General features: G+C 42.9%; 1 protein-coding gene across 2 annotated transcripts in view; it reads left to right on the top strand.

Annotated features, from left to right (window-relative positions):
- The window catches only part of RIC3 (RIC3 acetylcholine receptor chaperone), a 74,099-nt gene extending 60,057 nt beyond the window's left edge, over positions 1–14,042 (top strand). The window contains exons 4-7 of one of the 2 annotated variants that reach the window (XM_068124167.2): positions 1,877–1,970; positions 7,585–7,620; positions 8,713–8,861; positions 12,792–14,042. In XM_068124167.2, the coding sequence (XP_067980268.2) occupies positions 1,877–1,970; positions 7,585–7,620; positions 8,713–8,861; positions 12,792–13,093 (581 nt within the window). In that variant the 3' untranslated portion in view covers positions 13,094–14,042. The remainder of the gene's footprint in view (positions 1–1,876; positions 1,971–7,584; positions 7,621–8,712; positions 8,862–12,791) is intronic. The other variant, XM_068124168.2, reaches the window with a different exon arrangement.
- The last annotated feature ends 1,635 nt before the right edge of the window (positions 14,043–15,677 follow it).

Genomic DNA, 15,677 nt, shown 5'->3' with positions numbered 1-15,677 from the left:
TCCATTCCTCTTCCCTCAGATCGGCAGTCTGCAGCCTCCTCACTCTCTGAAGACCTGGACAAAATCACAGACTGGTCAAACAAGTGGAACATGTCTTTCAATCCTGACAAATCTCACACTCTTACTATGTCTCTCCGAAAAGATTGACTGGACAACCCTCCCATCTACTTTCTCAACAATCCTCTCCAAGAAGTTCTGTCACTCAAGCTTCTGGGTCTCACTATCTGCCATGATCTTTCTTGGGAAAACCACATTTCCAAGCTGGCCTCCAAAGCCAGTCGCCGACTGGGCATCCTCCGTCGTGCGAAGTCCTTCCTAGGCATACCTGAGCTCCTCACCACATACAAGGCTTTCATCCACAGCTCAATGGAATACTGTTCTCCCCTATGGGCTGGTGCTCCTGCCTCACACCTAGCTCGGCTTCACGCTGTTGAAACCAAAGCTTTCAGAATCATTGGAATCTCCCGCGATGAAGCTATCTCTGAGGGCCTTTCACTCGCTCACCGCAGGCAGGTAGGTGGTCTTTCTGTCTTCTACCGACTCCTCTCCGGCCTTGCTCCCCCAGCTCTCTCTGTGCTCTGTCCCCCAAATATTCCTACAGGTCGCACAAGATCTGCCAGCAACCCTCTGATGGTTAAACTGCCGAAATCTCGGGTCTCTGCTCACCTTCACTCTTTCATTCCTCTTTTCTCCCGTCTCTGGAACAAACTCCCACACTCCCTTCAATCCCACTCCTCCCTCCAGGTCTTTAAAACAGCTGTTCACCACCATCTCTTATCTTCCCCCATCCAAAACCTTGATCTTTTCTACCCCCACTAATTCACCCCAGATCCACCTTGTTTGAAATTCCAACTTCTTTCCTGGAAGTCCTGGCAGTGTCCGTATGTTTTATACCTCTCCCACCCCCCCTTCCCATGCCTCCCCCCCAAAGCCCTCTCCCTCCCACAGATCTCTCGATGTCTCCATGTCTCTCGGCCCCTGCTCTCAAATGTTGTGTTTGTGTCCTTCCCCCTCTCTCCCCATCTTGTCTACCGCTCCCGATGTTATTTGTTTTATGTGTCGGTTTGTCGGTTTGTCTTTCTGTGTGATTAATGTTCGCTCTTTCACGAGCCTCGATCTTGTATACAAAAAAAAAAAAAAAATGACACTGAAGACCTAAAAGACCCCAATGACCCAAATTACCCAGAGGACACAAAAGACCCCAAGGACTTTGAAGACCCAAAAGAAGTGTAGTTATGCCTCTTACTTTGGAATTTTAGACGGTGGCTTGCAAACTGAGCCTCAAGGTCGGTGTACAGAAGCGGTATTTTTTTAATCACAATAAATACATGGCACAGGGAGGTGAAATTTGCTGCACATGATGTGCAATGTGCGCAGAGTAAAACGAGTGTTCATTTACGTCTGTCGGATGTCTAACAAATATAAATGATATAAGCACATTTGCCACTAGGCCGAGACTTCAGACTTTGGCATGCTCATGTGGCTGTACCTTCAAAAACTGATCCAACCCGTCATTTTTGACAGGCTTTACACGAGTAGTTATATAAGCATGAAAGGGTGTTTGGGTTGGAACGATGTGCATGAGGAGGGAAAGGCAGGAGTGTAGGTGTTTGGGGAGAGGAGAGGAAGGGAGCGGAGGCGCTGCAGTCAAAACACGAGTCAAACACTTCCCAATATTTGTGCACGTATTAAATAAATGGCCGAAATAAGATTGGTTAAGACTGACAATGTAATAGAGTTTGATTGCAGATGTAAGTTGTAGGATTTGGTCAGTTCAAATTGTATTATAGGACTTTTTGTGAAGATCTGAGAGATAATTTGAGACTTGCCAGCTAAACAGGTTTTCACAGAATGTCTATACATTGTTTCCTACCAGCCGACCGACAGCTGGAAGAACTCGAGCGGAAATTGACGGACACCGAGACTGCCTTGCGCTCTCTCACATCCAAGCTCTCACCTCTCGCCGACAGGTAGGTGTAGCTAGAGTCCCTGTATATAGAGAGTTGTGTCAACTCAAATTTGGACGCCATTTTGTGTCTAAGTGTGTCGGATTAGATATACATGTACATTCGTGATATGGGGTGATATATTCCAAACCTGCTAAAAAAAAATTACTACACATATTTAGTCTTATTATTACATACAGGTGATATTTGTTTTGTCAAAAACTCAGCTATTGCCGTGAAAAAGAGCTGTGTGGTGATATTAAAAGTGGTATGGCAATGCATATTACAAGCCAACACTGCATATAAGAGCTAACATTATAAGTAAGACAAACCAATGCTGTCGTTCTCTGAATTTTAATAACTTTTAGAAAGGAGTGTGGGCATATCCAATATTTTTTAAAGGGTGCCGAGAGCAATTCCGGTGTAGGACTTCCAGCCGACATATAGTCGAACACACTTAAAACAAATTCTGTACGTGGTATTGCCATATTTCTATAGTGTACAACTTTAGTTTTATCGACATTTATATTCAATTTCCATTGTAATGATTTAACAAGCTGCAAGTCAGCTTCTGTCTCTGACATAAGGAAAACGTCATCGGCATCTAGTAAGATTGAAACGTTCATTTATTACTACACCCTTGCCCAGAACTCTGATGGATATTGCCTGATCGATTAATATGTTTCATAGCTGGCGACTTAATTAACACTTAATTTTCGACTGCGCCAAGCCGTAATTAAACAGAGAAAAAACTTTTAAAAATACCTGCAGTGTGCACGGTTCGTCTAGTCGAACAGATATGGAAAAGCACAGATAAGACGTCGTATTCACCATAACTTGTTTAATTTCCCAAAAATGTCCCAAATTTGTCTTCTGACTTTATCACTTGGAAATCTATACATCTTATATTTCCCAGATTGGTTTGAACAACCAAAAGCAGAACAACCAGTCATTTTGTTTGGCAATAAACAACATTCCCGTACCAAGCTGACGTTCACGCACGGTGAAGTTAGACACAAAATGGCGCCACGAAATCACGTGACCAGAAATCTCGGGTCAGCGCATGGCGCAACTCTCTTTATACAGGGACTCTAGGTGTAGCTTCACAGGCTGTGCTGACACACCACACTCTGTACGTTTTGTGGTGCAGTAGCATAATAAGTATGCATCCTGATTTATACCACAACATTCAACAACCAGAACGGCACTCGGTAGAAATGCATACCTCCACCAGGCTGAACAGCTTGCGTTTTGTGCCCCACTTCATAATTTCGGACCTGAACCAACGTCTAATGGGCTTGGTCTTGTCACCTAACCAACTCATCCCCCTAGTTTTGTCAAAATCCATCCACAACCTTTTGAGATATCCTGCTCATAGACAGACGGTGAAAACGTATCCCCCGTCCACTTTAGGTGGCGGAGGTAACAAAATATATACACCGTATTCGCTTTGAACAGTTTGCTTCCTTTTATACAAAGGAAAACCTTTTTTTTACTTGAAAAGTTATGAAAAATCGATGAAAAAGAATTCTCATTTATTCCTTGTAATTTCTTTAATTTTAGATGAAAGGTCAGTCCAGGTTCTAGATCGTGGACCATTTGTATTGAGCCCGTCGTGCCTGGCCGAGACCTATATCATATAGGGCGAGCGCACTCATTTTAGGCTTTTCATGCCTTTTCATCTGACATTCATATTATATCGTAATCTGGTGAGTTTGGGCTTTGATTTTATTTGTCCAAGATTGTTGTTCTGCCAAGCTTGTATTCAAATGATCACAAGAGGTCACGTGGGGAAATTGCCAATTCACTAGCAGCTGCTTGTGCCATTTTTGCCTTGGACCCCTGCCATTGCATTCAACCATGTCCACCTTCGCTTGGTCTCTGGGGTTAGTCTAGCAAACCTTTCTCAAAATTGTCTTTTTACATTGTACCTAATTAATGTGGAAAGACTGTTTAAATGGAGTCTGTTCCCCACGGATCCACCTGAGCTGTGCTGAAATGTGCTTACCGTACTGAGCGAGTGATTGCTCAAAGTTTGTGAAGCCATTTTGTGGCAATTGATCAGTTCTCCAGAGTACTTCGGCTTTGGGTTTAAGGAAAGCAATTTGAGGAGCATAATAAACGGGGTTCCTTCTCATCAAATGGTTGAAACTCCATTTTCTATTTTTGTTTTCTAACCATTAAATGGGTGGTGGTGTGATGGACGGTCTTTGTGGAGGCTTCAGTTGGATATTAAATGGGTGGTGGTGTGGTGGACGATCTTTGTGGAGGCTTCAGTTGGATATTAAATGGGTGGTGGTGTGATGGATGGTCTTTGTGGAGGCCTCAGTTGGATATTAAATGGGTGGTGGTGTGGTGGACGATCTTTGTGGAGGCTTCAGTTGGATATTAAATGGGTGGTGGTGTGATGGATGGTCTTTGTGGAGGCTTCAGTTGGATATTAAATGGGTGGTGGTGTGGTGGATGGTCTTTGTGGAGGCTTCAGTTGGATATTAAATGGGTGGTGGTGTGGTGGACGATCTTTGTGGAGGCTTCAGTTGGATATTAAATGGGTGGTGGTGTGATGGATGGTCTTTGTGGAGGCTTCAGTTGGATATTAAATGGGTGGTGGTGTGATGGACGATCTTTGTGGAGGCTTCAGTTGGATATTAAATGGGTGGTGGTGTGATGGATGGTCTTTGTGGAGGCTTCAGTTGGATATTAAATGGGTGGTGGTGTGGTGGATGGTCTTTGTGGAGGCTTCAGTTGGATATTAAATGGGTGGTGGTGTGGTGGACGATCTTTGTGGAGGCCTCAGTTGGATATTAAATGGGTGGTGGTGTGATGGACGGTCTTTGTGGAGGCTTCAGTTGGATATTAAATGGGTGGTGGTGTGGTGGACGATCTTTGTGGAGGCTTCAGTTGGATATTAAATGGGTGGTGGTGTGATGGATGGTCTTTGTGGAGGCCTCAGTTGGATATTAAATGGGTGGTGGTGTGGTGGACGATCTTTGTGGAGGCTTCAGTTGGATATTAAATGGGTGGTGGTGTGATGGATGGTCTTTGTGGAGGCTTCAGTTGGATATTAAATGGGTGGTGGTGTGATGGATGGTCTTTGTGGAGGCTTCAGTTGGATATTAAATGGGTGGTGGTGTGGTGGATGGTCTTTGTGGACGCTTCAGTTGGATATTAAATGGGTGGTGGTGTGGTGGACGATCTTTGTGGAGGCCTCAGTTGGATATTAAATGGGTGGTGGTGTGGTGGACGATCTTTGTGGAGGCCTCAGTTGGATATTAAATGGGTGGTGGTGTGGTGGACGATCTTTGTGGAGGCTTCAGTTGGATATTAAATGGGTGGTGGTGTGATGGATGGTCTTTGTGGAGGCTGCAGTTGGATATTAAATGGGTGGTGGTGTGATGGATGGTCTTTGTGGAGGCTTCAGTTGGATATTAAATGGGTGGTGGTGTGATGGATGATCTTTGTGGAGGCTTAAGTTGGATATTAAATGGGTGGTGGTGTGGTGGACGATCTTTGTGGAGGCCTCAGTTGGATATTAAATGGGTGGTGGTGTGGTGGACGATCTTTGTGGAGGCCTCAGTTGGATATTAAATGGGTGGTGGTGTGGTGGACGATCTTTGTGGAGGCTTCAGTTGGATATTAAATGGGTGGTGGTGTGATGGATGGTCTTTGTGGAGGCTTCAGTTGGATATTAAATGGGTGGTGGTGTGATGGATGGTCTTTGTGGAGGCTTCAGTTGGATATTAAATGGGTGGTGGTGTGATGGATGGTCTTTGTGGAGGCTTCAGTTGGATATTAAATGGGTGGTGGTGTGATGGATGATCTTTGTGGAGGCTTAAGTTGGATATTAAATGGGTGGTGGTGTGATGGATGGTCTTTGTGGAGGCTTCAGTTGGATATTAAATGGGTGGTGGTGTGATGGATGGTCTTTGTGGAGGCTTCAGTTGGATATTAAATGGGTGGTGGTGTGGTGGATGGTCTTTGTGGAGGCCTCAGTTGGATATTAAATGGGTGGTGGTGTGATGGATGGTCTTTGTGGAGGCCTCAGTTGGATATTAAATGGGTGGTGGTGTGGTGGACGATCTTTGTGGAGGCCTCAGTTGGATATTAAATGGGTGGTGGTGTGGTGGACGATCTTTGTGGAGGCCTCAGTTGGATATTAAATGGGTGGTGGTGTGGTGGACGATCTTTGTGGAGGCTTCAGTTGGATATTAAATGGGTGGTGGTGTGATGGATGGTCTTTGTGGAGGCTTCAGTTGGATATTAAATGGGTGGTGGTGTGATGGATGGTCTTTGTGGAGGCTTCAGTTGGATATTAAATGGGTGGTGGTGTGATGGATGGTCTTTGTGGAGGCTTCAGTTGGATATTAAATGGGTGGTGGTGTGGTGGACGGTCTTTGTGGAGGCTTCAGTTGGATAAATGAGTCGTTGTCATCGTTAATGTGGAGCACATTAAATTATGGCGACAAAGGCAAAAACAGAGTAACTTGCTCACAATCGGGGTCATTGTGTCGTTCCCATCTCAGTACTTATCTCCTGATTTTGGGTTCCCAGGTTGAAATTCCACATTCTTTGTTAATTGGTCCATTTCCGACTCGTGCAATGCTTGTAAAAGTACATGCATCTCTCTTCATGTCCTTGTTCCACAGTTGATATAACTTGTAAAAATCTTACCCGTGTCCGAAGGAAGCGGTTCAGTTTCGCATTTTTAATATGAAATAGGCAAAGCCTAGAAACAAATGAAACCCTTTAAAATTACCCTATAGAGTCCTTTAGAATTACCCTTTTGAATTGCCCTTTAGAATCACCCTTTAGAATCACCCTTTAGAATTACCCTTTAGAATTACCCTTTCGAATTACCCTTTTTAATTGCCCTTTAGGATTACCCTTTAGAATCGCCCTTTAGAATCGCCCTTTCGAATTACCCTTTAGAATTGCCCTTTAAAATTGCCCTTTAGAATTACCCTTTAGAATCGCCCTTTAGAATCACCCTTTCGAATTACCCTTTCGAATTACCCTTTCGAATTACCCTTTCGAATTACCCTTTTTAATTGCCCTTTAGGATTGTCATGTGCGCGGCTGGTGGGGGATGTCTTTACGGCTGTGAAAAACCGTGAATACACGAAGCACAGAGCCGGGTCACATACTATGAACCGCGAATACGCAAAATCCACAATTTTCCGAACTCGGAATGTCGGGGTTTTACAGTTTTTATCTGTTATTATCTGCTTTGCTTATTTCCTCAGTACATGTCCTAGTCCTAGTGTAACGACAGCGAGAGGGGATATTCCCCCATGCCGCAACACCTTGTGCAGTACCATTGACTTTCATTTTAGCTTCCAGGGTGCTCTTTGTTTCTGCGCATCCCTGGGAATTGCGACTTGAACTTACCGGAGTGTGATTGGTAAAAGACAGCTTCTCCTGCAGGAATAACTTTTTCTCATTACATCATCAAGTATCTGTCATTGTACTGCACATGCAGGTGAATGGGCTGTGCCAGTGCCAAGTTTTACTAAATAACTTTTATATTCTGTTATATTTTGCAGTGCAGTTACATCTTTTTTTCTTCTTCTTGATTTGCGCTCTTTCCTGAATTCACTTCCTTATCTCCTTACTCCCACCTTTTTCCACACGACATGAGCTCACGGAAAGGAAGCCACCTGTTTGACAATGACTGGTGAGTGTGCAGAGTTATACTCTACACTGTATTTGCCACTTGGTCACGTGACTTCCTGTCTCACACTTTCTGAACTTGCATCAGCAGATATATCGATAATGATTTTTTTTTTCCCCAATATTTTGATCTCTGCTTTTCCAAATGCAAATAATGGTGGTTGTTCCTTGCCAGAAGGGTTGTGTGGAATTTAACTAGATGTTAGAGGTGGGTGTTAGATATCTAGAGATTTAGGGTAGTGGTAGTGCACAAGAGGTTGTGGGTGGGACAGTGGGTGATGTTATGGTGTATATGAGATTAGAGGTTGTAGATGAGGAGGTGATGTCAGTGCAGGTGTGAGATATGAAGAGGTATGGTGGTATATGCAAGAATTTGGTGTGTGCGCTTATATGTGTGCACTAAAGAAAATGTTTGTATGTATTTGTCCTAACTGTTTGCCATAACATCCTCAAGCACACAAGCACAAATCATTAAGCTTAATGTAACTAATACATTGTCTATATTATTCCCTTTACTATTTGGTGCTTCCATACATTATATAATGAATAATAATTGTGTTGTCCATGTATATTATCCCCCCCGCCCCCTCCTCCTCACCCCTCCCTTTCCCCCTTTCATTGCTACACTTCCTTAAGAAGTGATAACTTTTGACTGTTAACAAATTTGCATTTATGAAATGTAAAGGTAACAACAATTTGTGAGATAAGGTGTGTTTGATAAGGATGTTTTTGATCGCCAACAGGCATTGTCTGATTTTTTTTTTTTATTGAAAAGCGCAGGAAAAGTTTGAACATGGCACCCCATGCTAAGTTGAAGGATTTTTGTTTCTTTGAATATGTCTGCTTAGGAATGGTGACCTGTCTAGGATGGTAATTCCCAAGCCAAGAAACTGCTTCACAGGACCTATATGCTCTCTATAGAGCATAATAATACAATAAGTATGGGGTAACACAAGACTGGGAATGTGTGGTGTTGCCTGTGGTGTGCACTCTGTTGTTAAATCCTCGGCTTCACTCTGTTATAGAACATTGACGCATGAGCAACCTTTCTACCTGGCATCCCGCTAACTCCTGACTGGTTGGCCTTTGCCTGTAGGATTGGCGGTTCTGCCTTGGAGCAACAGGAGATGGTGGTGGAACACCTACGTCAACTCAGGAATGTGGTTAATGGAGCACGAGTGGTGAGCGGAGGTGATGAAATGGACCAGGGCGTGCGAAAGTCTGTTCAGGATGACTCTAAAGGTGGTGAGTCGAGTCTGAACTGATCTTTATTGTTATATATTCGTCTTATTATATACACACGTACATACAGGAAGACGCCAACATTCGCGGGGTATACATTCCTGGAAAATTCCGCGATTATTGGGGCAATGTTTCAATGCAGAAAAGGGGGATAGGTTCCCTGCGGTTCGTGATTTATAAGGAAAATTTTTAAAAGCTTCATAACACGAGTAAACATCATTACATCAGTAAAAGTTGATCAATGCAAAAGCTGGACTTACTTACTTGCTTACCAGCTTTTGCATTTATAAACTTTTACTCATTTAACTTGACTGGATGAATCATCATAACCTGCACCAATTTAAACATCATTACAGTTTCATTAAAAATGCTTACAAATAAAAATAACAATAATGTAAACCATTCCAAAAAATTAGCTCTTTTGCCGCGAGTGTTGTGATACTTTATCGAAAATGAACCGTTTGTTTTGCTTCGATCTTGAGTGATCCCCAAAGCACGTCTCAATCCCAGAAATAGTTGCCATTTTAACTGCTCGGAGTTTAAGCCTGGAGGGAGATGTGGTATTCTGTATTATCTTATGACATTGAGTAGATGTTGAGTTTAAATTGCCAAATTTTGAATGTCCTGGCATCAGAGTCCTTGTGTTAGAATTTCATTTTATTTTAGATCCAAAATAAAAGCTCATTTTTACTCACCATACCATGAACCAGCCTCGCTGATTGGCACAATATTTACACCTTATCTAAAGTTGAACGCACGATCCACTTCCACCCAATTGGCTCAGAACATGTGCATACAAACAATGGTGGTGGGTGCATTTACTCAGCGAGAGCTGCATATTATGACTTTTCTTTGAAAACAAGACCGATAGTCTAACAACAGCGTAGCCAGGCTTGGATCCACTGAGCGGAGGATCTGCTGTCCCCTTGTCATGTGACCAGATCCTCAGCTCTGATTGGTGGACGTTTGTGAGGGACTTACATACATACACTAGACGAACAGACAAACGCTGTTCCAGACAGCATTGTCCTACGGGCTACGCCATAAAATTATGGCTGCCAAACCACGTGATCAATGACGTCATCAATTTTTTTCATCTTCATGTGATTTTTCTTCACCAATTTATCCCTAGATCACGCTCAATAAATTTCATACTGATCGGATCAAGCGTTCTATTTGTCGATTTATGACGTCATAATGAAGGCACCTATGACATCATCATTAACATATGTTATTCCCCATCGGGAATACTTTAGAATTTTTCCATGGAGCGGTTTTGGAGATATAGAGGTGCAAAGTTTTTCGGTTTTTCCAAGATGGCACCCATATCATGTGATCTATGACATCATAATTATCATACAATTATACAGGAGGAGGCGCTCCTATAGTGAAAGTTTCGTGTCATTCGGACCAATGGATGGAGAGAAAACGAATATTAAAGGGAATAAATCCGCAAAATGCCAACGGAAGGGACATTCATACATACATGCACTGGATGGACAAACAAACACTGTTCCAGATGGCATTGCCCTATGGGCTATAAAATGTTTACTAAAAACAATTTTCTGGGCTATGCCATAAAAAATTGTTTTTAGTAAACATTTTATCCAGGACGAAGAGCTCTACAAATAATTAATCAGTGTTCTATGGGGTGGTGCTAAGTGAGGTATTACTGCATTGACTTATCCTCATACAGTAAACATCCATAACTCGGGCCCATTTCCGAATGATTTTGCAAAACCGCACATTGTTAAAGTCCACTCGAATCGAACATTAACACGAGCCCGCTTATTTGTTGACCCGTATATTCGAGACAGCATCATTTTCTTAACATCAAGTAGAAGAAGAAGAAAAAAGACCTTTAGAGGCCATTTTCCCCCGCAGAGCGGGTGTTGGCCTTTTTTCGGGCGCCTTGGTCCTCTTTTTGAAGCAATGTTTTATGGCCAGATGTCCTTCTTGCCGCCAACCCTGTTAGTCGCCTCTTGCGACACACAGGGAATTACCAGTGAACTGGTTCTCAATTTGCCGACCTCGGAAGGATGACAGGCTGAGGCAGCCCCCCCCCCTGGCGTTAATTCAGCGATCGACCGGGATTCAAACCCAGGATCCTGGGATCCCAAGCCGGCACCCTAACCGCTAAGCCAACACCAGGCATCGAGTAGAAATAAACATTAAAGCTCAAATGACAATCTTTTGTTTGTGGATCATAGCTTTCTCCAGTCGCTCCGATAATCTTGCCCTCTCGAGGTCGTGTTCAACACATTGCGCCATTCCAGGACAACCCAGCCATGCCAGGAGTGGAGGCGTCGGTGTATAAGATGCTCGGGATCGACCTTTCTGGCATTGTTGATGATTGTGGAAGGTGTGCAGGGGGTCAATGAGATGCAGACCCTTCTCAATTTATATGTTCTGATTATTCACAAGGGAATGAATCTCCGGCATCAGCCGAATGACAGAATGCATCCAATATTGGTTAGAACGTTTCGGTAAAATCGGGTGCAGATGCAGAGCGATCTTGCATTGGGTATACAGTACATATTTATCCTTGAAAATACACACAAACCGACAATGTTGAATCTTTTCTCACCTAACTTAGACTTGGGAAATGACCATTCATTATACAGTTTATGGCACCATGTTTTGTATTCACTTTTTGTTTTGTATTCACTTTTTGCAATTATTTAAATAAAATAAAGATTCTAATATATTTTGCACTGATTGTCTGAAATTGTTGAAAAAGATTTACCAATTCAGACGCTTGTTTTTCTTGGACAGTGTCACACTTCTGTCTATACCGTGCTGATATGTATTTTAAGTCCTGGTTAGCCCGTCCTGTACGCAGGAGACGGGGTTTTGCAATCACGTATGCGTGTGTGTCTGTATCTGTCCGGGCCGTAACCTTTTTACCATTTGTGTTTTGTCATCAAATTTTCAACAAAGCTTTACGATGATAATATGAAGACAAATTCATCATTTTGTCAAAAGGTGAAAAGCCAGTGTCACATAAAATCATAAATTTTCATATAATCGACCTCAAATGTAATATTTACCATTTCAGTTTTGTCATCGCATTTTCAACAAAGCTTTATTATGAGAATACGGAAAAGGCAAATTAATTTGGTCAAAAGGTCAAAGGTGAGCGTCTCATAAAATCGTCAATTTTCATCCGATTGACCTGAAATTTTAAGAATTTGCATATTGGGTCATTGAATTGGTTCACTAATCAAAAGGTAGGAGTCTATTTCCTTCTTTTAGACCCAAAGGTCAAAGGTCAACGTTGCATAAAATCGTCCGTTTTCATCCAATTGACCTGAAATTTTAAGAATTAGCATATTGGGTCACAGAATTGGTTCACCAAACAAAAGCTGGAAGCTGATTATATTTTTATATCTAAAGCTCAAAGGTCAAGGCTGCATAAAATCATCAATTTTCATTTTGTATTTAAAAAAAACTGTTTTCGTTATTTCGAGCATACAGAAGAAGAAGAAGACATCTAAATGCAAATGGCCGCGGACGGGCTTTGCATTTTCAGATGCTTTCTAGTTGGCAATTTGCTTTAATTCGTTTGTCGGATATGTTTCATGTTCGCTTGACGATCAGGGTGGCTGCCTTAAGATCTTAGGGTCTTGAGTTAGAACCCATGCTCCCGGTAATGATGCAACCAATAGTCACAGTCTGCATACAAAATGACGATGATAAATTTGTAGAACGCATGCCTTATCCACTTCTGTCCCCATAGACATGTTCATTTTAATGGAAAAACCTTTGAAGAACTGCATAATCTAACGGTATCTGGTCTTGCAGGAAAGAGTCGAACCATGGGGCGTAGGAACCAACCTGTTGTAGAATATAAGAAAGGTTGTTCAGCGTGCAGGGTGAGCCACAGATTTCTTACCCAGCGTACCTTGCTGTGTGGAATCCGATCTGCTGCAGGTGCTGCTGAGAGTGACAATCTGTTGGTGGAGCAATGTGAGGATGGGAACGTGTCTGCCGACGACTGTGCTGTGGATCAAGATGGATCATCTGGTCACGATGACGGGTGTTTAACGCCACAGGATTTTTGTGGTGGCGAGGGGTTGTTTGAAGACAGAAAGGCCTGTAATTGTGGTGACGATGTTGGACATGAAGAGGTAGAAGAGCAATGCATGCAAACGATGAAGAGCAATGCATGGGATGCAGGCAAACCCACCGAGAGCTTGTTGCGTAAACGGGTTGTGCCAACGATTGAAGGTTAAACATTTAAAACAGACACCCAAATAATCCATGTCTCGACATGAATAGAATTTCATTTGTACATTAATACTTAATGCTTGCACTTGTTCTGTAAAGCTGGTATTTTGGCATGTCATCGAGAAGCCAGCTCCTGCCTTCACTTTTTCCTTTTCTTGTGTAATTCTTCCAGAGAAGCCTAATATGACATTTTGCATTGGATTATCCTGTCAGTTCCTCATCACTGTTAAACTTGGCAATGAACCATCAACCAAAATGGCTGCAACTGCTGCTCTTATTCCATCCAGCCTTACTTGCCCTATCTTTCCCACTTATTCCCCGTACTTCTTCCCCCTCTCCCCTAATATTCCCTCTCCTAGTCCACAACCCCCTTCCCTACTGTGCTATCATCCTCCACCAACTCCGCTCCCTACACCAAAGTATGTTGCACTTGTTTTTCCTCCTTTGAACATTGTGCCTGATATTTAAACCATTTGTATTTATAGTTGACTTTATACCTTATTTATGAACTTGTGTCTGTTTTCATTGTGCAATGGGTAGTTTAATTAAGTTTAACCTTAATTTTAAGACCAGTTGCTGGGAGGAGATGGTCATGTCACTGGTTTAATGGTGGCCAGAAGTCCATCGTCCATTTATGGGTGGCCTGTTGGACTGTCATTGATGTAAAGGTGGCCAGCAGGAGACCATCGCCCTTTTAGGTAAGGTTGGGAGGAAGCGTTTGCCGGTTTAAGGGGCACCGTGAGGATGTAGTCGCTGGTTTATGGGTTGCCGGAAGGAGACTATTGCTGGTTTAGCATGCGATGCACACACTCTTTGAAGAACATGCTGCAGGATTAACGACCTCGGCTGAAAATGCTGAGCGTCGTTGGTTGTAACCTTTCATCCATTGTGCACATATTTTACGCATGATTCCCAAATGCCTTTTTAAAATAAATAAATACGGTCGGTGATGGATTAATGTTTCAGTAAAACTGTTTAATTCTGTCACGTCTAACCTTGGATCTGGGATGATGGTGGATGGAACCAAAGGTGCGACGTTTCATTTCCTGCGACGTGTCATATTTAGAATGTTTAGGCAGGGGTCATAGTGGGTTAAGGAATGTGCTTGGATTGGATTGGTTGACTGAGAATCTCGGCCTTTCCTGAAATGTCCCAATTATAACATAGAGCCTCTCCTAACCATTCTCTTGCTGCCTGGCTTCTCTTGCCATGCCGACTTCATATGTTGTCTTGTTTCCGTGCAAGTGAGGAGACCATCGCCCTGGTTGTTCCATTCGAGGAGCTTTACTTTGTCATTATATTCATGTACATTGAGCCCTATGTTTTGACAACCTGAGTGTGGCCACACTAAAGGGTACAGGTTGATAACATGCTGCAGGTCATGGCCTCCCGATAGGACAGAATCCTAAACTCGATGGTAATGCATTGAGAGGCCCATCTATCGGTGACTGTAAGACCCCGGGGTAGCTAGCCGTACTGCCAATGATACGCATGGATGGTGGCCCATGTATCTACTTCTGGTTGCTATCCCGACCGAGGCCATCAGGTTGCCTCTGCTATGGCTGTGGGTTCATTTGAGCTAAGCCTGGTGTTAGCTTAACGGTTGAGGTGGCTGGTTTTTCTTGAAATCTTCGGGTCCTGAGTTTGAGCCCCTGTTATGTGGTTGAAATAACTCCAGGTGGGTTAGGGTAGGGTTGTTGTTAGGGTTAGGGTTAGGGTTGTTATTAGGGTTAGGGTTAGGATTGTTGTTAGGGTTGTTAGGGTTAAGGTTAGGCATGGGTTGACTCAACCTGTCATCCTTGTGAGGTTGGCAAAATGGGCACCAGCTTACTGGTAATTGGGAAATTGCTTCAGTGGCACAGCTGCGCTTCCAGAAAATGATGCCGCCAAGCAACCACAGGCTGCATCCAAACCACCACCATTTTTGGCTCTTGATGCCCCTCATTGCGGCCTAGCATGTGACATGCTGATTGATAAACTAATGTTCCTTCTTTTTTTATAGCTTGCCGGCATTTTTTATGCCTCCCGTTGACGAAGTCGCTGGAGGCATTATGTTTACAGGTTGTTCGAGGTTTTTGTTACCACGATAACTTGAGAATGGCTGAAGTGATCTTAGTCAAACTTGGTGCAGGTATGTATAATGAGGTCAAGATGAACTGATTCGATTTTGGGGTCACAAGGTCAAAGGTGAAAGGTCAAAAGGTCATGTTAGGTAAAAATCCTGTTACCGGCGATAACTTGTGAACCAGTGATGGGATTCTGACCAAATTTGGTACACTTATGTAGAATGATGTAAAGACGACGTGTTTCGATTTTGGGGTCAAGAGGTCAAAGGTCAAAGTCTGTAATCTAAATATCTATAAAGCTCAGTTGAATTTTGCTCCAAATAACAGCGAAACGGAGTTGAGTAAAAGGGTGAAAATTCTACAGATGCTGTGATAAATAACTACCTCTGTCGGTTTGAATGTTTGAAAGAGAATAGACGTCTGGATCAATTTTTTAATTAAATTTAAATCCCGATTATATATATATATATATATATATATATCAACGCGAGTTGTCTATGTGTGTGTCCGCGTTTTATTCAGA

This window comes from Myxine glutinosa, chromosome 8 (genome assembly GCF_964187855.1).
Source record: "Myxine glutinosa chromosome 8, kmMyxGlut1.1, whole genome shotgun sequence".
Taxonomy (NCBI): domain Eukaryota; kingdom Metazoa; phylum Chordata; class Myxini; order Myxiniformes; family Myxinidae; genus Myxine; species Myxine glutinosa.
The sequence above is the reverse complement of the archived record's forward strand: the minus strand, read 5'-3'. Positions and strand labels throughout refer to the sequence as shown.